This window comes from Protopterus annectens, chromosome 2.part2 (assembly GCF_019279795.1).
Source record: "Protopterus annectens isolate FY-2018-M chromosome 2.part2, PAN1.0, whole genome shotgun sequence".
Taxonomy (NCBI): Eukaryota; Metazoa; Chordata; order Ceratodontiformes; family Protopteridae; genus Protopterus; species Protopterus annectens.
In genome coordinates, this window is record NC_056730.1 from 1094075987 (window position 1) to 1094102709 (window position 26723).

Genomic DNA, 26723 nt, shown 5'->3' on the forward strand with positions numbered 1-26723 from the left:
GCTGCGAAGGGTTTTCGGAACGAAAGATTTGACAATGGGGCAGGACATATGGTCGTGGGCCTCGCCTAAGCAAAAAACGTACTTCTCGTGTGCGTCCTTGTGAGGAATTTGTCTCCCACAAGCACACTTCCCCTTTCTAGCTGACATAACAATAATCAAATGCAATGAAAAAACCCAACAGGGCACTTATCTGTATCTGTAGGCTGAAACGGTCGTCCGATCTGGAAACTGTCACGGTCGTCTGAAACACGATCTGCTTTCGGAACTGGCGAACAGGAGTCTGGTGTTCACTGCAGCAGGAAAATTCTGAGATGGGTGTGTACAGATGTCACCTTTATACCCTACGTCAGTTTATGGCCCTGACAAGGGACATCATACGTACCCTCCAGAAACAAAGACTTTGGTATACTGGCCAGAAAGTGGCACTGCTGGCAGCAACTCCCTACTGTTATGAATACTGCAACATGTGAATAGAAGGACATTATCTTTTATTGCTGTAGCTTCCTGGCCAAGTGCAAGATCAAAAGGGCTGCTAAACTCTGAGTTTTTGTTAGCCTGGGAACCAGAGAAAAAAATTATGTACTCTGAAATGAGTCAGTAGTAATATGCTATCAATTTAAGGACAGAGAGACTCAGAGCAGTTTGCATTTGTTTTCAGTACTGACAACATCACCAGCACTGCCTCGCTCTATATGTACGTTTATTTTAGAACTGTGTTTGCTCTTAGATACAGCTAAGAAATAGGAAGATTAGACTAGTTGTTTTCTGTATTGATGTCAGAACTTTTCTACTGTATTATTTGAAACACTTCTCTGTGATCTCTGAACTCTTGACTAGCACTGTGTAGTAAGAAGTATTGTCTTGCGTTTTTATTATTTAATATTAAATATATTTAAACCTTTCAACTGTGGCTGTTTTGTGTAGAGATAATTTAAGCTCTAGAGTACATGCATGTATATAGTGATACTGTACTAAGCCACTTCAATAAGCCTTGCTGTTCAGTTACACTTACCATTTGGATAATAATATTGTACAGTAATAATTGGACACCCTTTAGTAAGGGCCATTTTAGTAGCTGATAAGTAAGAGTCCTAGTGGCAGTGATTACTACCTTATAGCCTGGACAGAAGGGGAACAGGTAGTGAACCTGTGCCAGCCTTCCCCAGGAATGTCTGTATGGTTGTATATAAATCACATCTCAAAGTGTGTGTGTATGTGTGTGTCAGCTACTTGGGTAGGGATGTGAAGCACTGGTTGGACATAGAGAGTGCTAGGAGGACTTGGCTTGGGACCCTGGTTAAGGACCCCACTCTATAGCTGTGCCAGTGGGGAGTCTTATTGGGGATCTGGAGAGACAGGAAGAAACCAGCCCCAGACTGACTGTGTGTGCATTTGTTATTCTTCTCAATGTGGACGCCCCTCACTGGTGTTAGTGGTGAGGACTGAGGCTCCTGGATTGCTGGGCCAGTGCATGGGTGTCACACTTCCTGTTTCTGGAATGTGGAAGCCTGGGGGACTTGCACCAGATTTCAAAGGTTAACATTCTATCACTTTTCTGGAAGTTCTCTATAATGACCTGATATCATTTTTCAAAATACCTAAAACAGCCTGGTGGAACTTTTCATGAAAAACGGAGATCCATAACAAGGCATCTTCTGCAGGCAAATGCCTGATGCAACCATCTTATACACAGTATCACAGCAATGAAAAGTGAAGTGAACAACTCAAAATCTACCAGACAGGCTAACAAAAATATTTTCTCCATAGACTCTGACCAAGCCAGGTAGTTTAAAGAGCTTGGAGAAAGCCTGATCCATCAAAAATGCTTGAAACTGGGATGAATGAGGCAGGTAATTAAGGGTCCAAAGTTTAACATGCAAAGCACTTCTAGTATAGTAGACAAGAGGTAATGGGTGTGGTTTCTGAGATGCATCCTGGGCTGAAAGATAAAACAGAAATTAGTCTAAGGATGCTTCAAAAGCCTAACCACTCTAGTTAAGGGCTGTAAAGACTGATTGCATTTTTGGGGAAGAATGTCAGGATTCACACTTCTCAGACAATGACTTCAGGATCTTTACTGATGTACATCAGGAGTTACACCATTCGCAAAGGAGAAGGCAACTTGAAGGAAATAAGGATCCAGCATCCACTTATACTACTGAAAGATTGCTCCAGTGTGCAAAAAAGGTCTGGCAGGTGTTCTGAGCACAAGAAAAAGTATCAGCAGCTAAGAAGGTTCATGGAAACAGAACTCGTCAACCCTGTGGATAAGGTCTCTCAAGGTAAAGCTGGAGTTCATAAGAAAACTATTCTGTGAAACATAACAGGTCATACTACACCAAGCACCTTAACAAATGCATTCTGTTTCAAAAGTAAAGGAAACACAATTACAGAAAAACAGAAGAACTCAGTTCACAGTGCACAGATAAAAAGCAGACAAAAACAAGCCTTTATGTATTGCAAAACAAAACTGCATAGCAGTTACCTCTACTCACCATTTAGCCAAGGTATTGAATATTCGGTCCTCAGTGTTGACTGCTGTGAGCTACGTGTAATAATCGGCTCGCTTCCCCAGTAATTGTTTACAGTTCCTGCATAGAGTTCACCATCTGAAATGTCACAAAATATATACTTAATTATGATGGACTTGCTTACTAACAGATCCTTTTAAAATACAAAGATGTATGAAGGAACTATGCCTCTACTTTGTTAATTAATATAATTTACAACCACAGTCCTCTGGCACAAAAAGATTCTGCCATCTCACTTGGCAATCTCAAAAACTTAGTAACATTGAGGATTATGATTAGGTTTCTGATCATAACCAGGTTGTTATGAGTTTGACACAGACATCAAGAATTTACATGTTGGGAGTACATAACAAGCTGGGTTATGACTGGAAGGACTGAATCATAATTCTTCCCAGTGCTGTACTATAAATGTTAGGAAAAAAGCTTAGGAATGTTAAGAATTTTACAGCTTTGGAAGAAAACTGTACCATACTTGTTGCTGTGGCAAATAAGAATACAAAAAAATGGATTTAAAAAGACCATGATACGACTGATCACACTTGTTGCTTTGTCAAATAAGAATACATAAAAACAGTATAAAAAAGACTGTGATATGATTTTACCACACTTACTGCTATGTCAAATAAGAATACATAAAAACTGCATTTAAAAAAGACCATGATATGATTTTAAAGCAGTGTATTAACAAATGCTTGTTCTGCAACCAAGTCACGGCTAAATAAAGGCCAAAGTACAATTTAATAATGAAATTGAGACTCTCAGCCTTTGCAAAACAGCACATTAGTGGAACATACTACTGTATTCAGCTCAGAAAGATCAAAAGTACTGAACTGAAGTCCACATTTACATATTTCTAACAGAAAAAGTGTGTAGGAAGCAGAATGTAATGGCTTTGTTAAAAATACAAAATAAAAGTCTGGTGAACAGTCTGCTCTTGCAAACAGGTAATAAAAATAAGAAGAACAAGTAGAGGTTATGCTGACTCTGAAGCCTTGTTGCTCATCACAGGTTCATAAGCAGTTACTAGGCATGGAGCCCAGGAGATCACCAAGGAGTCTTTGTTCAATTTCCTAGTTGTCCAAGAGCACTGCCTGTTTAAAGAGACTTGTTCAGAGTCACAAGACAGACAAATGAAGGCTCAGGGAAAAAAAAACCTTGACTACTTGTTAACAGCTCATAGTTTTAACCCTCTGTGTTAACTGCTAGACAACAATCAGGCAGAAACAAATCTCTGTTTATATCCACTTTGCACTATGAGGAATCTGTAACTTCAAAGTCATCTCAAAATGAAAATGAGGAAAGAAAGTAGTTCACAATATTGGTGAAGCCATTACACTTAGAAAGGTAACAGTAGTCTGCTTCAATCATTCAAGGAAGAGAAAACTGAATAAATGACAAAGAGATAAGGAATGAGACTTGCACAGACATTATGAAAAAATAAGAACTAGGGCCATCAGTGCTAGAACTCTTCAAGACCAACAGTAAACTGTTTCATATGAGACAGACAGATAGAGGGAGAGAGACAGGTGACCTAAATCCTTAATATTCAAAAATTTCTCTCACAATAAAATTTTTACACTGTCCCAAGCACACCTCTCAACCTCTTAGTGCAGGTATTTTGGGCAAAGACACAATTTGGGGACAAAAGCCCAAACTCAGGGACAGATTTTAAATATTTCTCTTATAAACTTTGAAAGTTGATGAAATAACAGGTTTAGGGTGGCTGAAAGGAGAAGCAGGTAGTGTTGTCACCTCACAGCAAGAGGTTCCCTGGTTCAATTGCCAGCTGGGGTACCTTCTATGCAGAGACTGCATGTTCTCCCTGTGTTGTGTGGGTTTTCTCCTGGTACTCCAGTTTGCTCCCATACTCCAAAATATGCAGTAGATGGACACAACACTTTAATTCGGCCATCGGTGTGGGTGTGAGTTAGTAGGTATGGTATGGAAGAACAACAGTGGCAGGGCTAGCCACCCACCAGTGTGACCATTAGCAAGCACAGGAAAAAGGGGGTTGTGGATGGATGGCTGGAATGATGGATGGATAGATGGATTAGCACTGATAAGGATATAAACTCTGAAACTCAAATGTATATCATTATTTTCTGACTTCAATCACCATTATTTAGTGACTTCAAGCTTCAACAACATTTTTTTGAAGACAGAACAACATATGAGTAAAAAATCTGGACATTCTATGAAATTCTAGGCAGTTGAGAGGTATGGCCCCAAGTAAGTGAAAAGGGTATTGCATAACCTCACATTATCACTAATGGCAGGCCACAAAATCTTTGGAAAACATCTACTACATTTTTTTTTTTTTGCAGACAGGTCAAATCAAAATATTTTCCTTGATAGCAAACCTGGTCTTTTTACAGTTTCAGGTGAATGCTATACTGATTATACTGAAAACCACATTAAATTTAGGATTATCCACATAATCATTTTAGAATCCACTTGCCCTGGTTAAGGCTGCAGCAGCAGCATGTTGACGTCTGCAGAGAACATATTCTTATCCTCAACAGTAGTTTTTCAGCTGAATCTATAGAATCCACAGACAAGCCCTATTGCATGTTCTGCTCAAGGATACTCTTTTGGTGAAACACACCTGGAACATCTCTCATGAAAGGCTCCCATGGCCATTTTCACAATATACCCAAATCACCTTAACTGACCTCTCCTAACCCACAGAATTAGTAGTTGTATTCCAAGATCATCATCGACTGCAAAGCTTCTCCTACCCATGACAGTGAGTACAGCTATACTGCAAAACAACCTAATTTCTGCTGCTTGCATCCATTTGGTCAGTACTCAAAGCTCTTAGCCTTAGGTCAGGACAGTGACATACACTGATTACTAAACTGACAACTTTAGCCTATGGACTCAGTTCTTGGCTCATAACAATAGTCCAGTACATAGACTGAACTAGTGTTACTGCTGTTCCCTGTTCATCCTTCTGATCCACTCTGCATCATCTTGTGAACAAGACCCCAAGATACTTAATAAACTCCTCCATTTGAGAATTCTGTTTCATCTTCCCCTGCAGACAGCAGTCCAGTCTTTTCAGGGACTGAACCATGACCTCTGATTTGGAAGTGCTGATTATTACCACAACTGCTTCTTTCTGGCAGAGAACTGCTCCAGTAAATGCTGAATAAAAAAAACACTTGATTGCAGGATACTGCTGTCTGCAAACAACAAAGATGCAACTTTCATATTCCCATATTGGCTACTATCCATACCTTGGCTACACTGTGATAAGTCTCTCTCTCTCTCCAAAAAATCATGGACAGTAAGTGAGACAAGACACACCCTTGGTGAACTCATAAGCCCACCATTAAAACATGTGACTTAATTTGACAGTATGTACACATATCTCACTTCTTAAACACATTAACAGAATGGCATGCTGCAGCAATCCTGTGACCCACTAATTCTGTAGCACTACCCCCCAAGACACACCACATATACAGTCAAATGCTTCCAAAGGTCCACAAACCACATGTACAGCATTAGGAATTTGCCATATCCCATCAAATAATATGCACAAAAATACATTCACCATGTTGACAGGCTTTTCCAGGAAGACTGAAGAACTTGATCTCTCGATAACTCAAACTCTCCTGTTTCCTTTCTGAAATTGAGGAATACCAGTTCAGTTAGCAAGTTCAGTCGCACTATCCCAGACTGTTATGCAACCATGAAAAGGTATGTTAACCATGGTACCCCAACAATATCCATCACCAAACCATGTCATCTTAACAATGTCCACTACTAAATCATGACACCCCAACAATGTCCAGCAGCATCAGCATTTCTGGTTGGATCTCACCCAGTCCCACTGAATTGTCAAAGCAGAACTGTTCCATGACTGCAGTGACTTCATCTAAACAGTAAGGTTCCAATTCTACCAGATGCTTCTGGCACTGCCTCTTTAAGCATGTAACTGAATTCAGGAATTCAGGTTAAGGTCAGAGTTACTTCACCATTGCTGAGAACAATCTCCCACCACTTTGTAAGTTGCAGGATAATTTATGAATGCATCTTTGAGGGCATCACAAAGTCATTCTCCATGGCTTTGTCAAACTCATTTTACACCCAGGTCTTTGTGTTGATGATTGCTGCAGCTGCTTTCTTCATGGCGTGTCAGTTTCTTATCAGTTAGATCTGGAGATATCCCTTCTCAGCAGTACAATGATAGCACTTCTTTAATCTGATGGCTTCCCTTACTTTTTATGTCTACCAGATGGCCCTAAGATTACCACCTTGAAAATCCCTGACCATCATTTTCATAAGCTCCTGTCAATGCCTCTGCTACTGAGGTTCTAAGGAGGGTTCATTCAGATTCCATGTCCTTGACCTCCCTGGGTATATGAGGGAAGCTCTCCTGCAGACAGCAGCTGAACTCATGCACACACACAAACATCAACTAAGCATTGCCAGGGCACATTCCCTACTTATTTGGGCTTAACAAATCTGTCAAACTGCCATCTTGGCCATATGACCCACTTCACCACCAAGCAGACATCAGTTTTACATCTCATTCTTTCTCTTGACCTTGGTGTCCAGAACATATGGATAGGTCTCAGGAAATATTTAAAAAGTCACTCACAACCTTTGGCCAAAGGTGGTCTGATGTAAAGTACATTTACAAGCATCCTTGTGTTTGAACACATTATTTACGGACAACCCATGACTATCACAGAAGTCCAATTCAACACCTGGGTTTAGATCAGACAAGCTGTTCCTCCTAAATAAGTTCTTTCATTTACCTCCAACATTCACAACATGAGTGCTTAAGATTCCTTTAACAATTACGCAGTCATAGGGTAACAACTAATCAGTCACTCCACCTGGGTCGCTAAAAAGGGTGACTATTATAGGTGTCTGTGAAGTACATTTTTGATTCTGGTAAAAGATTTATACTTTGACAGCCTGTGTCCATCTGTTATACACTACAGATGTATGCATATGAAGCTTAAATAGGAGCAGTAGCCATTTGTTATCTTCAGACTTAAAACAGCTTATAAACCACACATCAACTTACTGTGTTATTCCTGTCACTGCATCTATGTGAACTATGTCACATCATTAGTTAATTACCAAAAAGAAATAAAAGTTTTAAACTGGGTTCTACCTCTGCTTCATAAACTGAATGATATTTTGTTTTACATCAGTTTGGGACATGATTGATTCTAATGGCCTGGAAGAGAGGGAAAAAACTTTTTAGCATTCTGGCTGCTTAAGAACTTCCATAGCATGAATTCCCAGGAGTTACTGCTATTAACATTGAAACACATTGAACATCTACCAGTCAATCTAAAGAATACCAAATTCATATTACTTGGCACACAGAAATGGCTCAACAAAGCCAAAAGTAATAGGAACATCTCTGGAATAGATGAAAATTTATCTTGAATTAGTTCAAACTGAGAAGTACTTGGGGGATAGCTAAATCTATGAAATTTTCTGACCATATACATAGTAATACTACATATAACATTCTACTGTCCATTGGGTTCAGAAGTGCAAATTACAAATGTGCAGGCAAAAGCACCACTTAGAATTTTTTTCCAACTCAGCTGCTGTACTACCTGCTGTATATACAGCTTCTACTTGCAATTTACACAGACTGTAGCCTGCTCAAAACAAAATCTACAGATTCATGACAAGTGCAGAGAACAGAGAGCTTCAATGTCTCACTTGTCGCAAGGCTGCCTAGCTCGTCATAGCCTTCGCAACCGTACCTTTCACTAGTACAGTAGAGAGTCGATTATCCAAACTAATTGGTACCTAGGGTAGTTTGGATAATCAAACATACATTGAACCAGATAAAAAAGTACAGTTGTGTACCTACCATAAATGTAGATGTTCGAGTGTATTCACTGTTGCAGTCATTACTCTTGGGTTATTCTGCTGGCAGGCTACCCGTAGTCGGCCGGAATTACAAAGTCTAGGTCTGGCGTCAGTTGCTGTCGCCTCTTCCCTGACGTCAGTGCGCCAGGGGTATAAAAGATGCAGCCGACACCATTTTCTTCAGTTTTTCTTGCCCCAGATGTCAGGTGCCCCCAAATTGGAAGGCTGAAAAAATATGCCAATTAAAATGCATGCACAAAAATATCATGTCCTTCTTCTATAAGCAAATACACCAAATAGGTTGTGTAGGATAGAGAAGTGCAGAAAAGTCCCAGCAAAGAAAAGGGGGATGGTAGGTGGGTAACCTGGACTGCAACAGTAAATACACTCGAACATCTACATTTATGGTAGGTACACAACTGTACTATGTTCATCGTGTTTCACTGTTGCAGTCATTACTCTTGGGTTGAATCCCAAAGCTGAGGAAGGGTGGCTGGGCTAAATAGGATTAGGAGAGGCTATGAGGCCCTGCAGAACTGCAGTGGCAAAGCCTGCTCTGGACTTAGAGTAGAGTAAAGAGGTAAGTGGTAGTGCTTTGTGAAGGTGTGCACTGAACTCCAAGTTGCAGCCTCTAAGATATCTTTGGTTGGTACTCCTCTGAGGAAGACTGCTGAAGTGGCTGCTGCTCTGGTGGAATGAGGCCTAATGCCCTTAGGCACTGATTTGCCATGTTGAAGATAGCAGAAACGGATGCAATGGCCTATCCATTTTGAAATAGTTTGTTTTGAGATAGCCTTTCCTTGTGATCCTGCAGCATAGGACACTAAAAGTTGCTCAGTCTTTCTGAAAACTTTAGTTCTGTCCAAGTAGAATCATAACTGCCTGTGTATGTCCAAAGAATGCAGAATTTTCTCAACCTTGTTCTGTGGATTAGGATAAAAGGTGGGCAAGTGAATGGTTTGGTTGAGGGCCACACTGGACACCACTTTAGGCATAAATGTAGGGTTTGTCCTCAGACAAACCCTGTCTGGATGAAAAATGATGAAAGGTTCCACAGCCATGAGAGCTTGTAACTCTGAGACTTGCCTTGCAGAGGTTATTGCTAGGAGCAGAGCTATTTTCCAAGATAAGAATTTTATATCTGATGTTGATGATGGCTCGAAAGGAGGCAGTGTGAGTTTTTCCAAAACATAATTGAGGTCCCAGGTCAGAATTGGTGCTCTCCTTGGAGGCCTAATGTTTTTGGCCCCTCTGAGGTACTGCCTTATCAAAGGATGAGAAAAGATAGGTGGTTCCGTATTGTAGTGGGCTGAAATGGTAGAGGCATGAATCTTAATAGATGAGAAAGAAAGGCCTTTGTTTAGCATCTCAGTTAGGTATTGTAAAATCTGAGGGATATTTGGTACACTCATGTCAATATCTTGTTCCTGGTTCCAAGCACAGAATCTCTTCCATTTTTCTGCATAAGATTTTCTGGTACTGGACCTCCTGGCCTCCAAGATAAAGTACAGTTTTGTACCTACCATAAATGTAGATGTTCGAAGATCCACATTGCTGCAGTCCTTACATATGGGTAGTCCGCTGTCTTCCCTGGAATACCTTAATACCAAAGTATTAGGCTGACGTCGGGTCGCTTAAAAAAAACACATCAGGACAGGGGTACAAAGCGCATGGCCGACGTCATTTCCTCAGTCTTTTCTTGCCCCAGATGTCAGAAGGCCCCAACAAGAAAGGCCAAAGCCAAAAACCAGCAAAACCTAACCAACCACCCATGCACTAACCATATTTACAATATGTACAACACAAACCACACCACCACCTTCAACAACAGAGGGGGGAGGGAGAGATTGGGACTGCAGCATGTGGATCTTCGAACATCTACATTTATGGTACGTACAAAACTGTACTATGTTCTTCATCTCACATTGCTGCAGTCAGGATGGCAAAACTATAAAGCATTAGGAGCTGCCAACATGCCCTGTAAAATTGCAGTGGTGGTAATGCTTAGAGAAAGTATGCACTGAACTCCCAAGTAGCAGCTTCCAAAATATCTAGCCCTAGTGGAATGAGGCCTAATCCCAGCTGGAATCTCCTTACCATGATGGGAATAACAGAAAGCAATACAAAACCAATCCACTTAGAAATAGTTTGTTTTGAAACAGGTTTGCCCTGAGAACCCAAAGCAAAAGAAACAAACAACTGCTGAGACTGCCTGAACCCTTTAGTTCTGCTCAAATAATATCGCAACTGTCTGTGTATATCCAAAGTGTGCAAAGTAGGCAAATGAATAGTTTGGTTTAAAGCCACACTAGAAACCACTTAAAGACACCCTATCCTTGTGGAAAATTAAGAAAGGCTCAACTGCCATAAGGGCCTGTAATTCAGAAACCCTTCTCGCAGAGGTAATGACCAACAAAAAAGCAGTCTTCCAAGATAAACATTTCAACTCTGCCGATGCTGCAGGCTCAAAAGGTTGTAGAGTGAGTTTCTCCAACACAAAATTGAGATCCCAAGCAGGAGTAAGAGCTACGTGGGGTCTTATATTCTTTGCCCTCTAAGGAATTGCTTAAACAAAGGCTGAGAAAATAATGGTGGGTCACAGTCATAGTGAGCAGAAATTGCTGCAGCATGAACCTTTATAGAGGAGAAGGACAAACCTTTGTCCAATAACTCAGTAAGGTTGAAGTGCAACACTTAAATTAGGTTTAGAAACATCAAAGTCCTTCGCTGTACTCCAAAATAAAAATCTCCTCCATTTACTTTCCTTGTACTAGGCCTTCTGGCCTCCAAAATAACATTCAAAACTTGTTGTGGAAGCTGAGACCCTCCAGGGTTTAAAACAGAATATGCCAGGCTGTCAGATGTAGAGAATGAAGTTTGACATTGAGTAAATGACTGTTCTCCTGAGACAGCAGGTGAGGAATCAAGGCAAAGGCCATGGAGGCTCCTGTACCAGACTTCTCAATAATGGGTACCAGTGCTGTCGAGGCCAATCTGGAGCTATTAAAATCATGTTTGGCTTGTCCTGTGTGACCTTCAGCAGTACCTTTGGGAGGAGAGGCAGAGGTGGAAAGGCATACACGTGAAGATTGCTCCAATTGAATGAGAGAGCATCCACTTTCCAAGCTGTGGGATGAAACCTTTTGTGCAAAACTTTGGCAGCTGGTAATTTAGTGGAGAAGCGAACAGATCTATGTCTGGAGTTCCCCATAACACTGTCAATCTCTGAAATACATGAGGATCGGGGATCCATAATTTGTCTGCTCAACACATCTGCTAAGGAGTTCTGTGCTCCTGGCAGAAACCTGATTTAGCTGTAAACTGAGAGCAGCCTCCCACAAAATCATTGCTTGTCTGCATAGAGGATAAGAATGCTTGTTGATGTACCACATGACAGTTGTGTTGTCTGTTTGAATCAACACCTGCCCGCTATCAATGCAAATTGGACTGCTAACATCTCCTTCAAGTTGATATGTAGATGTTGAAGTCTGGCAGCCACGTGTCTTGTACCCATTTTCCATTTAGATGAGCTCCCCAAGCTTTGTCTGAGGCATCTGTCATTAAAATCTGACTCTGGCCGGGTCACAGAGAGTCCCTTGTTTAGGTGACATTCCTGAGCCCACCACAAAAATTCCTTTTCTTTTGAATGCAAGGTATTATTTGAATGACAGTGTCCAAATCTTGGTAGTGCTGTGTCCATACATTCTTGAGATACCATTGTAGCTTCCTCATATGCAGTTTGGCATTGGGAAGTACCAGAATACAAGATGCCATGAACCCCAAGGCTTGAAGGACTGTCCTTGCAGTCAGCTTGGACTGATGAGACAACTGGTGGAAGTAAAGAGAAAGATTCTTTTGTTTGTCCGGGGTCAAAAAGGCCATCTGGGATGCTGTATTCAGTCTCACACCCAGAAAGCACATGTCCTGAGAGGGTACTAGACTGGACTTTCACAGAATACCCCAGGCATCTTAACACTGCCATCACATACTGTAAATGATGAAGAAGTTGTCCTTTTCTTGGGCCAAATCAGGCAATCGTCCAAATAAGGATAGATCTGTATTCCTCTTAGCCTGAAGAAAGCTACCACTGGAGCCAGAACCTTCGTGAACACTCTGGGCAATGCAGAGAACTGACAATGTGAAGTCCCAGCCTAAAACGCAGATACTTCCTGCAACTGGGCCTGATAGGAACATGAAGGTAAGCCTCCTTGAGATCCAGAGTCACCATCCAGTGATCTTTGCCCAGCAGAGGTAAACATTTTGAACTTGGGAATGTCCAGATATGTGTTGAGGATAGATAAATCCAAAATTCTCCTCGTGTTGTTTCTTTCTTTGGTACTAGAAACAGGCGAGAATAAAATCCTAGGCCCACTTCTGGCAGAGGAACGGTTGTATGGCCCCTATTTGAAGTAGTAGAGAAATTTGTTTGCGAGCCTCTAGTCTTTGCTGAGGCAAGGTATGGAAATAAAACTTGTAACCCTGGTGTATGATATCCAATATCCATTTGTCTTGGGTAATCAACATCCAATTTTCCTTGAAGAGTGCTAACCTTCCTCCCAAAGGTGCTGCCAGGCAAGAAGGATCTGGCAGCTGAAAAGTAGGTCATTGGGCCTGTTGGACTGACCCCTGCCCTCACCAAGATTGTGCAGGTGAACTCCCTGTTCTAGGCCTGAAAGAACTCTGAGCTCTTAGACTGAGAATCATAAGAAGGATTTAGCAGGCCAATTCCAGGCTGAACTTGCAAAAATCTTTAACAGCCTGCATAGACTTAGCCTTGTCTTCCATTTTCTTCAAGACTGACTCCACAGGTGAACCAAACAACACATCAGACTGCAAAGGAGCATCCAAAATCCTTGTCTTAACATGGTCAGATAAATTCTGATCCTTCAACCAGGCGCCTCCGCTAAGAACTGAGCCAGTGGCAGCCACCCTAGACGCAGGCCTGCACAGCATCAAAACCACACTGTAATGAATGCTTACCCATCTGTTCAGAGACATGCACCAAATCTTGCAATTCTTTACACTCAATGCCTTCGCATCCACCTTGGACTTCAATTGAGAAAGAAAGTTTTGATATTTCAACATATGAAACTGGCAATTCAAAGCCCTCATAGCTAAGGTAGAAGATGTATAGACCTTCTTTCCCCATCTATCCAAAGCTCTGGCTTCTTTATCTAGAGGAACCGGATTTTTTACAACAGAGGCCTTGACACCCTTAGGTCCCTGACTAATAGTTTCTGGGTCACTCTTATAAAGACATTTATGAGCCTCAGGCACCCTGTAATACCTATCGCAGGAGGCAGAGAATCAGGATTAAGTGAAGCCTCTGCAAACACATCTTCCACAACATCCAGAACAGGTATAGCCAAGGGCCTATGCTGGGGTAACAGAAAAACTCCCTAAGCCTTTTCCTACAATCAGACAAGTCCTGTCCTTCCCACTTAAAATGTTCCCTCATAGAATGAAGTGTCTCTGAAAAGAAAAATCCTCTGGAGGAGAAGCAGAAGGAGTGGAATCATCTGCATCAGAATCAGAATAAGGAGAGTACTCCTGCAAGTCTTCAGCTGAAGACTCTGAAACATCCAAGCCTGCTCAAAACTTCCCAACTCTGGCTCCACCCTAGGCCTCTTATCAGGAGGGGCATAGAACCTCTAATCAGAGTAATCAAATCTTCTGCCATTTTAAGCATGTGCTTCTTAGGCACAGACCCTGCTGAACTAGGAGTGACACCAACAGAAGCTAAACTGACCTGCCTCTGGGAGAAGCCTTGGAAACAGAAGGAGAAGGCCTAATCACCCTAGGAAGGGAGGGAGTACAGTACTTGAGAAGCCCCTTCAGCCTGACCTGTCTCCTGAGACCACCTCCTGCAAAATCAAAGTCTCCCCTGAGACTCCAGAGAAGTCTCCGTCGGAACCACCGGTTCCACTACTCATCTTGCCTGGGTTTAACTGCTTTGTCTTGAAGCGGGCGCGGAGAATCCGGCGGCATATTATAATGCTTCCCAAAGACCAGCCTAGCACAATCTAACCAATAGTGCGTTATTGAACCTAGCACAAAAGTTTACACCCAACAACGCCGTGCTCAGGCCCCAAACAAGGAATACACAAAGAATGATAATCCCTATGCGTATCTGTTTCCCACAAGAAATACAGTTATTCACTTTTTCTGACATCAAAACACTGAGGCAAGAAAAACAAAATAACCAACTTGGATTCGGTCTGAAACTCCGAAAACGAAAATTTCAGTACGCTTAACGGGCACTTGCAACGCTGCTTCTGCATCGGACCATGCGGCAAAAGACTGACGCCGGAAAATGACGCGGTCATGCGCTTTTGTACCCTGGCGCCCTGATGTCAGTTTTAAGCGCCTTGACCGACGCCAGCCTAATAAGGACTGCAGCAATGTGAGATGAAGAACATCATCCATAACAGCTTTTGAAAGAGGAGTGTTCTGAATAGCTACATTATCCTCCATGCAGCCAGATTTAAAGTCCTGGGTTGGCTGTGCAGGATCTGATTGTTTTGTTGGGTCAGCAAGTGAGAAGTTTGAGGCAGTATCCATGCTGGACCTTGAGACAAGATCTTTAGGATTGGGTACCAGTGCTGGTGTGGCCAGTCTGCTGCAATCAGTATCATGTTTGGCTTCTCTTGTCTGACCTTTAGGAGTACCCTGGGAAGGAGAGGTAGTGCGGGAAAAGCATATCATGTTAGATTTTTCCAGCTGAAGGATAGGGTGTCCACTTTCCATGCTTGCTTGTGATAAATCCTTGTGCAAAATCTCTGCAATTGGCAGTTGTGAGGGGAGGCAAATAGATCTATGTCTGGGCATCCCCATTTCCTTATTATCATGCTGAAGACTTGTGGATACAGTTTCCATTTGTGGGGATCCATGAGGTTTCTGCTTAGTTCGTCCGCCAGAGTATTTGTTTTTCCTGGCAGGAATTGTGCTTGCAGGTGAATTTGAAATGCCAATGCTGTGTCCCATAAGGTCATTGCTTGTCTGCAGAGGGGGTAGGAATGCGTACTACCCTGCTTGTTTATGTACCACATAACTGTAGTATTGTCTGTCTTTATCAGTAATTGTCCTGGATGAAGCAGGTCCTTGAAAGCTGTAAGGGCATTTTGTACAGCTAGCATCTCTTTTTGATTGATGTGAAGATGTATCTGGTTTGCAGGCCATGTGCCCTGAATACATTTTCCTGCCATATGGGCTCCCCAGGCATAATCTGATGCATCCGTTGTCAGTGTCTGTCTGGCTGTGGGTAAACTGAATGGCAGACCCTTGTTGTGGTGACAGGCTTCTGACCACCATTGAAACTCCTGTTGCAGGCAGGAGATGAGTGCAATCACTGTCTCCAGGATGTGGCAATGCTGAGTCCAAACACTTTTTAGATACCATTGTAGTTTCCTCATATGCAGTCTGACATATGGAATTAGTAGAATGCAGGTTGCCATGAAACCCAAGGCCTGCAGGATTTTCCTTGCAGATAAGTGGGTTTTTGTTGCCAAATTCTTGAAGTAAGTAGCCAGTTGCCTTTGTTTGTCTGGCGTGAGATAAGCCATCTGGGCAGTTGTATTTAGGCTTGCACCCAGGAATATTATCTCTTGAGAGGGCACTAGTTTTGATTTATTTTTGTTTACTGTGTACCCTAGGCCAATTAGTAATCTTTTTACAAACGCCAGATGCTTTAGAAGAGTGTCTTTGTTCTCTGCTTGAATTAGGCAGTCGTCCAAGTAGGGATATATATGAATTCCTTTTTGTCTGCAAAACGCAATTACTGGTGCCAGGCATTTTGTGAAGACCCAGGGCGCAGTAGATAAGCCAAAGGACAGTGCAGAGAATTGGTAATGCATTGAGCCAGCTATGAATCGGAGGTGTCTTCTGCAAGATTGTCTGTTGGGACATGCAGGTATGCCACTTTTAGGTCCAAAGTTATGAGCCAAGGCTTCTTGCCCAGCATGGGCAGTAGCTGCTGTAGAGTCAACATCTTGAATTTTGGAACTTCCGGAAACGTATTTAGTATAGACAGGTCCAGTATTGGTCTCCAGGTTTTGTCCTTTCTGGGTACTAGGAAAAGTCTGGAGTAAAATTCTTGCCCCTGCTCTTGTTGTGGTACTTGCTGAATGGCCCTCATGTCCATGAGGGCTGTAATTTGTTTCTGTGCCTCTGCCCATTGATTGTGTGGCAGGTCTGGCATACCTTTTGACCTTGGTAGGCTGTGGAAATGGAACCTGTAGCCTTGGGACACTATGTTCAGGACCCATTTGTCTTGGGTAATCCTTTGCCAATTTGATGAAAAAAGGGCTAGTTTTCCCCCTAAGGGGGCTGCCAAAAGAAAAGTGCTTGGATCTGGAAGAGGAAAGTCATTGGGATTGTTTCCTGTAAGGTTGAGATTTGTCTTCTCTGCTTTTGGAGGTAGGAGCACCCCATTGTTTACGCCTGTATGAGCTTTGGGGCTGACCTCTGCCTCTGGGACGCCTGTATCTGCCTCTTTGTGGTCTGTCTGACACTGGAAAGGACCAATTTTTAGAAGGCCAGTGTCTGCTAAATCTGGGTGGCTGTACCTGTAAGAAATCCTTGACTGTCTGCATGGATTTTGCTTTATCCTCCATTTTTTTCAACACCTCTTCTGCTTTAGTACCAAACAAAGTATCATGCTGTAATGGTGCATCTAATAATTTTGCTTTAACATGATCAGGCAGGTTCTGTTCCTTTAACCAAGCATGCCTCCTAATAACAGAACCTGTAACAGCGGCCCTGCAAGAGGCCTCCAGTGAATCATAACCACATTGCAAAGTATGCTTTCCCACTTGTTCCGCTGCATGCAATAATTTCTGCAATTCCTTGTTCTCTGAACTTTCACTATTTGTCAACATTTTCTGTTTAAGCAGTGACATTAAATATTGCTGATATTTAAGCATATGAAACTGACAATTTAAGGCCCTTACAGCCAGGGTATCAGAAGTGTATACTTCTTCCCCCATCTGTCTAGAGCCCTGGAATCCCTATCAGAGGGGACAGGGTATTTTGCAGTGGAAGCTTTAACCCCCTTGGGACCTTGAGATATAGTTTCTGGGTCAGCAGCGGGGTTTTTATACAGGAATTTATGAGAATCCGGGACCCTGTAGTATCTGTCTGGCTTAGCAGGTGCATAATACATCGTCCACAATGTCTAGAACAGGTGGAATGGCAAGGGGTCTGTGCTGAGGAAGTAGTAGAAAGTCTCTGAGCCTTTTCTTAGATTCAGAATAATCCTGGCACTCCCAGTGGAAATGTTCCCTCATGGTATGCAGGGTTTCCCCAAAAGAATAATCCTCAGGAGGAGAGGCTGAAGGAATGGATTATTCGCATCAGAATCCTCATAGGGAAGCATGGAGTAATCTTGTTCAGAGGAAGAATCAGAGGAAAGAGAAACCTGATCAGAAGAATCATACTCTGTCTCTTGCCTAGGCCTCTTATCAGGAGGGGGATGGGAACCCCTGATCAAAGTAATTAGGTCTTCGGCCATTTTGAGCATCTGTTTTTTAGGCACGGTAGTCTGAGTAGGAGAATGCTGTACTTGTTTCTTTGTCTTTAATGCTGCTTTAGTCTTTGTCTTTGAAGCTGAGGATGGCTTAATATATAGTTGTGTAGGTCTGAAGACACCCTCAGAAGCCGATGCCTGCTCAGTGACTCCGGACCCATCTGAGGGAATGATTTCCGAGTGTCCAATACCTTGAGTATCCACAGGCCCAGTCGGCTCCACGTGGGAGTCGGAAGTGGCCTGTGGCTCTGAGGTAGCGGGCGCCAGGGGCTGCAAAAGCGCCTCACTGAGAACCGGCGACTGGCCTTGAAGAGGCTTCGTCGTCGGTTTTGGACCTTGGATGCCTATCCTTCTCCTTGTCCTTGCGTTTTTTGTAAACTGCGGTTGTCGGCTGATCCGACGGCATTGTATAGTTAAATCTTCGGCCAAAGTAATGAAATGCAAAATCAAACCGACGCTTGATAGTGCGTTGGTTAAATCTAGCACAAAACCAACAACTAGCAGCGTTGTGATCAGGGCCTAGGCAAGGAATACAGTAAGAGTGAAAATCCTTATGAGGTATTTGCTTCCCACAAGAAATACAATTGTTAACTTTTTCTGACATCGGTCCGGAGCAAGAAAAAAGTTTCCCCAATGGGGTACTTAGCTTTAATGAAGACTTTGGATCTGAAATTCTGATATGAAAATCTCAGGAGTCGGCCGACCGGCACTTACGAACTGTTTTTGCTTCAGGCACCGCGCGGCAAGAAAGACTAAAGAAAATGGCATCGGCTGCATCTTTTATACCCCTGGCGCACTTACGTCAGGGAAGAGACGACAGCAACTGACGCCGGACCTAGACTTTGGAATTCCGGCCGACTACGGGTAGCCTGCCAGCAGGATAACCCAAGAGTAATGACTGCAACAGTGAAACACGATGAACATCTTCTAGAATCTTGTTTCTTCTGCACGTAGGGAATACACTTTTCAATCATTCAGCGATTCCAGTGGACAATAACGAATATTTTTCACACAAGAGCGGGCTACAAGCTCAAAAAACATGTACAAGTGAATACATATAACGTTAACATATTCAGACTTTATGACTTTTCCCACCAGAAAGCTTTGGAAGGCTGCGTTCGGATAACTGACATTTGGATAATTGACTCTCTACTGTACTCAATTTATAAATTGCTTGATCTAAATGACTGAAGGTCACTTTGTTTGAAATTTAAACATAGCATAACACCACCAAAGCCATGCATTTCTTCTCATAACTTACCAGTAATTTCACATCACTTCTTATCCAGTCAATGGAACTTCTTTAGTAAACCATTATAAAATAAAATGCAAATGAAACCACAACAGCCAAGAATAAGAGGCTTAACAGCAACTGTCTGGCACTTTGGCAGAATGTCCTCAAAGACATACAAAATGATAAGTAACAAGGTACGAAAAATTACACAACATAAATTAACCATTTAAAATCATGTTACTGATTAATATCACAAGGTGACAATGTACGAAATTTAAAAATAAAATTACACTTTTTCACTAAAAGCTTGTTTAAAAGGTGTGATATTCCTAAATTTAGGGATAAAAGATTTTAACATAGATTAAAATTAAAATCATGGTGCATTCAAATGTCTTCTGCAAGGGCATTTCCCCAGATTTTATTTTTGATGTCATACAGATCCTGAATGGGAAGTCTGAAGGCCTTTAGTGTCTGACCTATACAAACCAAGTCATACAAGTGTTTGGCAGCATATATAGCACATGTAGTATTTATTACATTTCTGATAGCCTATACAATTAAAAGTAACGTTATTTATCTGGTCAGAGGTTACATACATGAATACTACAAAGATCAGACAGCAAAGTTCTGGGCTGTCCCTGTGCAGAGCTGACCTAGGTTAACTGGCAACTTGGGCATTCCCCCAAGTGGCAATCCCCAAACAAAAAAAATGTCCTCCCCAGAGTTGCAGCAGCCAATCAGCAACTGTTCTACTGTGCTAACTGAGCTCCCTAACAGATTTCACCCAAAGGAGCCAACTCCATTTGCCCTGCTCTAGCTATGGTACTGTCAATGTATAAAATAACATCTTACTGTACTGTACACAAGAAAATCAGGCAAATTTCTGCCTTTACTAAAGGAGGCAACAGAAGACAAAAATGTTCATATAATGCAGGAAACAAGACTACACCAGTAAGTTTTAAAAAAGTAAACTGTCTGAAAAACAAGTATACTAGGTTATGAAAAATAATATTCTTATTTTCAAACACTAACACTTCTCCTATAATCAAAAATAAGAGCCATCTCTAAAAGATCATCACAGTTTTTATAATACATATGCCAATAGCTGTTTTTATAAATTACCCAAATCATAGCCGCTATCTGGAAAACTAATCATATTTAGAGTCTCACAAAGAAAATTTTGCTTTTTTAGTGCAAATCCTTCAAGCCTGACAAATTTCAACAACAGGAACATCAGACAAAATGTGAGTGTGTGTGTGTGTGTGTGTGTGTGTGTGTGTGTGTGTGTGTGTGTGTGTGTGTGTGTGTGTGTGTGTGTGTGTGTGTGTGAGACAGACAGAGAGAGAGAGAGAGATGGGGGCAGCTAAAACCAAGAAGGTGGTTATCGCCAGGCACTTCCCTTCTAAAAAATGCTCATGAATAGCATGTTAGTTGAGATAAGTACAATTAAAATGCAGAACATTAGATTCCAGTTACTGAAAAAAATAAAAGAAATGCCTATGGATCACCTTTAGTCAAACCACCTAAACTTGCTCCGCTAGATCAAGAGGAGTAAAGACACCATATCGGGTTCATCCTGGATTGCCAAGTTTCTTACTTTCTGGCAGACTAAGCCCATCAACTTTTTGGTCACTACCCAAATCTCATGATCTCAGGTGATGGGACACAGAGTGACCAGCAAACTTGAGAGTTTAACCATAGGATTCAGTTCCTGCCTTACCAACAAGGTCTGGTACAATGCCTCCAAAGTTGGACACCTTGTTATTCATTGTGTCCTACAGTGATGGCCCAACTGCACCCATCCACTGATCCTGTCTACCCTCTCTAATGAACAAGACTCCAACAAACTTAAACACCTCCACTACAGGTAGTTGCCCACCACCCCACCTTTACGGAACAATCCACTCTGTTTTAGAAAAGAATCATGACCTCTGATTTAGAGAGACTGATTAACATCCTATCTGCAGCACCATCAGCAGTGAACTTCTCAGTGCATGCTGTAGATAGCAGACATTTGCAGGCTAACAGGATAACACTGTCTACAAATATTGGATATGCAACTGTCATGTCTACAAACTTGATTCTTTCAAAACCTTGACTATGCCTTGGCATCCCATCCATGAAAAATCACACAGGAAAGGGGTGTCAAGGAATACACTTAGTATAATCCTACTTTCACCCTGAACACAATCAACTTAATGCCAAGAATGCAGATACAGCGCTTGCTGTTTAAACAACACAGAGACCAAACAGTACAGAGCCATGACTCTGCAAACACAGTACTTCCCAGAAGACATTTCAGGGGACATAGTCACTAAACAACACAGAGACCAAACAGTACAGAGCCATGACTCTGGAAACACAGTACTTCCCAGAAGACATTTCAGGGAACATGGTCACTATAGTCATTTGTCTTTTACAGGCCCACAAAACACATGCACAGAGGACTGCCAAACTCCTGTGATTCTAACATCTATTCAAGGACAATGAGTCGATACACTCTTCTTCCTTAGCAAGGGTGAAATCCACATTGCTCCTTCTGACTCAGAGGCTTGGTTACTGGATGGTCTCTCTTTTCCAGTACCATGGCATAAACTTTCTGAGAGAGGCTGAAGTCATTATCTCTATATAATGGAACACACACTCTTGTCCCTTTTTTGAAAATGGGGACCACCACCCACTTTACCAACCCAAAGGTACTACCCCTGCCTTTCAGAGAACATTAAAAAGGCTCAAAAATCAAGGCACCCCATGAGTTCATGCACTTTCAAAAATACTACAGCCCTGATAGCAATGTTAGAAATGGTTAAAGATGACGGAACTGACAGTAAACTACAAGTGGCAGAAAATACCTCCATGTGTATACGGGTCGAATGAAAGTATGTGCCAGAGTAAGAATATCCAAGCAGAAAGAAAATGTGAAAAAAGGAAATATTTAAAATAGTTAAAGAAACGATGCATGAAAGTAACAAATAGGGAAAAGAAGAAACCACCACTCAAAGTCCAAAGCCAACAATAAGCAATACAGCTGCATAGTTCTGCAGTTCTAGGCAAAAAGGAGAGTTACAGGATTAAAGTACTAAGAAACTGCACAGTTCATCAAAAGTATGTTTTGTGGCTAAAGGATGGTCTGGAATGGCAAACAAAATCATATATATGTGTGTGTGTGTGTGTGTGTGTGTGTGTAACGTCATTTCTCTGGACAATGCCCAATTAAATGAATTCCAAGAGAGAAAGGAAGCTTTGAATACAGTGTGTGTGTGTGTGTGTGTATATTTGTGTGTACTGACATTAAACAAAACACCCAAAGATTGACATTTACAAAGTTGATCACCAAAGGTCGACTTTGCTAATGCTGACATGCTTCTACTCATGTGCAAAGCAACAATCTCAGCACATATAAAATTTAAACTTAAAAATAAAATAAAAAATTTTTTGAAGATCCCCTTCACTGCCCATACCCTGCAGTAATTATATATACCAACTTCAAGATCACATAGTCTTGAGGAAAGGGCATATTTCCCTACCCTGAGAAATTTGCAATCTCGCACACCTGCTGACTATCACTGCAGTCAACCAAATTTTGTCAGCTAAACTGATGTCGACCAACGATACAGATGACCTATTTCAATTGACTCATACAGATATTGCGCACACGCACACACACACGCACACACACACACACACACACGCACACACACACACACACACACACACGCGCGCACACACAGACACACACACATAGCGCCTTCTGGAAGAAATAGGAAGGGTAGAAAAGTCAGCCTGTCATACATCACAGAGGTTAACGTAATAAAAGGTGATATGAGAAAAGTGGTGCACGTTGCCAACATCTCCACAGACAGCCACAAATACAAGGTGAGATACGGGCAGTTCTAATAGTAGTCAACCAGATAGCAAGAAGAGTGCACCAGATGCTGACAGTAGGAGTGGCAAAGCAAGAGGAGAAAATTAGGTACAAAAGCCCTGGTCTCTAGGGGAAATGGGAAATGGGGACATTGGGAGAGAAGGTGAGTACATCAGTTTCATACAAAGACACAATGTGAATTCAGAATGAAGGCATGACAGCAGATATACTGTGATGGGTCAGGCAAGAACTTTAACAGAAATCAGGGAATGTAGGAAAGAAGCTACTATCTGTTTAAAAATAGATTGGGAGGAGGGGTTAAGTGAATCTTATGTTTGAGCTCACTTTGTGATGGCCTGCCCTGGTTTGTAGAATCCCACCCCATATTTTTCTGAGGATGCGCTTGAAAATAGGCAGAATCATATAACTGCAGTGTAGCATTTAAACTAATTTAGTCAGTCAAAGACTTGGTGGGGGGGGGGCAGTGTATGATTTCTGAGTGCAACTATCAGGAAGAAGACTGAATGAGGTACATGAAGGGAAGTGCAAAGGCTGAATACAGCGGTTAGGTGCAAAAATAAATACGTTGTCCTCATGACATTTAATGGTATAATTTGTGGACTGATTTTCTAATTTTCCTTTTGCAAAATGAAGAGGTATGATGCATTGTTACAGATAAATGATATTTAGATCACAAACAAATGTTTTTGAAATTAAAATGTTTTGTCATTTAGAATACATTTGCAGTGAAGTTGTCTGATATTTAGCAAACTTATTTCTATTTAAAGGGGGGGTGTTTTCTATCCTCTGCACGTGGAGGGAGGTAATTGGTGTTGAGAGAGAAGTGCATCCTCTAAGGGTACAGTTCTTCAATTCTTGGCAAAATATTCTGAGTGGGAATGGAGCTCTCTGATCTTGTAATCCAGGCAGGTATGACCCTAGCCCTGAGTAGCATCCTACCTTTGCCCAGAATGATACCGCAATAAAAGGACAAAATGATCAACTTCAACAATTGGCTAAACTTCTGGTGTCATTCAAAGGGGATCCAGTATTTGTCTGCCTGGGACAACATGGTTTACAGGCCATGATGCTTTGTCAGAGATGGCCTGCACTTGTCACCTCTGGGATTCCGGAAACTAGCTAAGGCTCTTGCCGCCACTATAGTGCCATTTTTAGGCAAAGCTCAAAAAACAAAACCACGTAACTGCTACAGGCAACAAAAAACCGAGGGTAATGCTACTTAACGATAGAAATCTAAACCTCAAAATGCACTCACTCGAGGCATTCCTTAAATGGAGAATATCGATATCTGTGCAGTGACTGAAACCTGGTTCAAGGCTCCAGAGAGTATCCCTGCATTACCAGGATATAACTCATACCATATCTTTCAGCCATCAAACCAGGACCGGAACACCAAGGGTGGAGGTGTGTCCATATTCATTAAGGATAACCACACCTCCAGGCTAGTTGCCCAACATAATTCATCTGAAATTATCCAAGTGCAACTAACTCTGGGCAAAACTGCAATTCATATTGTAGCTTGCTACACATCCCCCACCATGCCCCAGGATTCCCACTCCTCTTTTCTTGATATAATAAAGAATATCAGGTTCTAACCTAACACCCTAATACTGGGAGATTTTAACTACCCCACCATTAACTGGGAAAACTACTCTTGTACCAACTCCTTTCCTAAACGCTTCCTAGAACTCATAAACTCCAATGCCCTGGATCAACTTGTCCACACCCCTACCAGGGGCAATAACATCCTAGACCTAGTAACTGCCAACATGAGTGACAGGTACTCCAGACCTGAAGTCAACTCCTCGTAGGTCAGATCTGACCATAAACTAATCACCCTAGATATCCACATCCCACCCGTGCCCCCCCACTAAGGAAACCACAGTAAAAAAACTACTCCAAAGCCAGCTTTGTGCTTCTTAAGGCAGAAGTGGCCAATTTCACAACACCCCTGCAGATGGACACTACAGTTACCACTGCCGAATCTTATACAAACGCACCCTATAAGCGCCTACATGGGTGCATGGATTGTGCTATCCTTAATAGAACCAAGATGCAGTCTTCTAAAAAAAGAAACCAATCTGATGGTCCCCTGCTATTAAACTCTACAACAAATGGAAGAAACTGTTGCAAAAAGAGTGAAATCCCAAGAGTGGAGGAGCTCCCTGGTCAGCCTCAGCAAGAAGCTGAGATCCCTCATAAAATCCTCCAAAGCGAACTATGAAAACAAGATTGCCAGTGACTCTAAGGACAACCACAAAGCATTCTACAGCTATGTCAAGAATCTCAATGTCAACACCCAGATCTGCTCGGAGTTACAGCACAATGGTACAAAATTCATGGAACCAGCTGATATCGCCAACATCCTGCCTGATAGGTTCAGTTCCAACTTTACCCCCCCCCCACCTCCTAAAGGACCCATATCCATACCGGAAGAATGCAGTGTCCTTGCAATCACAACTGAACAGGTGAAAACTGCACTATCGAAAGCCAAGAACACAGCATCCATGGGACCGGACAATATCCCTGGATGCGTTTTACACAAACTTCAGAATGAACTAGCCCCCCACATAAGCATCATGTTCAATCACAGCCTCTCGACAGGCTTTACCCACTGAATGGAGCACAGCAACAATTGTGCCACTCCACAAAGGGGGAGCCACCACAGACCCCGGGAACTATCACCCTATTAGCCTGACGAGCCTGGTCTGCAAGGCCATGGAGTGTATTATCATGGAACTCATAAACAAGGAAACTGGTAACTTCCAAACTCTGGAAACCACCCAGTTTGGATTTGTGAAGGGCAAATCATGTCTCCTGAACCTGATCAACTTCTTTGAAACAGTCACCAAAGGCGTGGATGAGGGTAAGGCAGTCCACACAGCCTATCTTGACCTTGCCAAGGCTTTCGACACCATCCTTCATTCTGGTATCATAGATAAACTCACCAAGCTGGGTATAAATCCGTAAGTCACAAGATGGGTCGTCAACTGGCTCACAGACAGAACCCACACTGTAAAAATTGCGGACTTCAAATCCTACTCCAAACCTGGGACAAGTTCAGTACAACAGGGTTCAGTGCATATTGGGTGCCATAGTCAAGTCCCCAAACGATGTGGACATCATGCAAAAGGGCCTCACTGAGACTGATGCCTGGTGTCAGAGCCATGACCTCAAGTTCAACGCCATAAAATGCATTGTCATCCCCTTTGGTAAAACCCTGTACCCATGGACTACCACATAGGCGACAGCCCACTTAATGCCAAAGGCGTGATAAGAGACCACGGGACTCTAGTGGACAGCAACCTCTCCTTTGATAATCACATCGCCACAGTAGTCAGGAAATCCTTCTATGTGGCACACCTCATCATGAAAGGGCTCTCATCCAGTAAAAAAGAAGTCATTGTTCCCCTTCTACTTGGCTCTCATCAGATCCATTATAGAGTACAACTCCCCATTTGGAATGTATGGGACTCAAACAGTTACCCTACGCTGACCGCCTCAAAAAACTCCGGCTTTACTCCGTAGCATACCGCCTATTCCGAGGTGATCTCTGCCTACCATACAAAGCTATGTCAAACCCTGAGCTGCTGGACATGCTACACCTAACAAAATCCCAATCCCTCAGAGCCACAGGCTCTAGAGACTTAAACCTCATCAACACAATTAACAGAACATGCTGGAGGGATTGATTCC

At 42.3% G+C, this 26723-nt stretch overlaps 1 protein-coding gene across 5 annotated transcripts in view; it reads right to left on the reverse strand.

The window, feature by feature from the left end:
• SEMA4D (semaphorin 4D) overlaps positions 1–26723 on the reverse strand; it is a 1587330-nt gene that overhangs the window by 864265 nt on the left and 696342 nt on the right. For all 5 annotated transcript variants that reach the window (XM_044064318.1, XM_044064319.1, XM_044064317.1 and 2 more), the window contains exon 7: positions 2496–2609. In XM_044064318.1, the coding sequence (XP_043920253.1) occupies positions 2496–2609 (114 nt within the window). The remainder of the gene's footprint in view (positions 1–2495; positions 2610–26723) is intronic.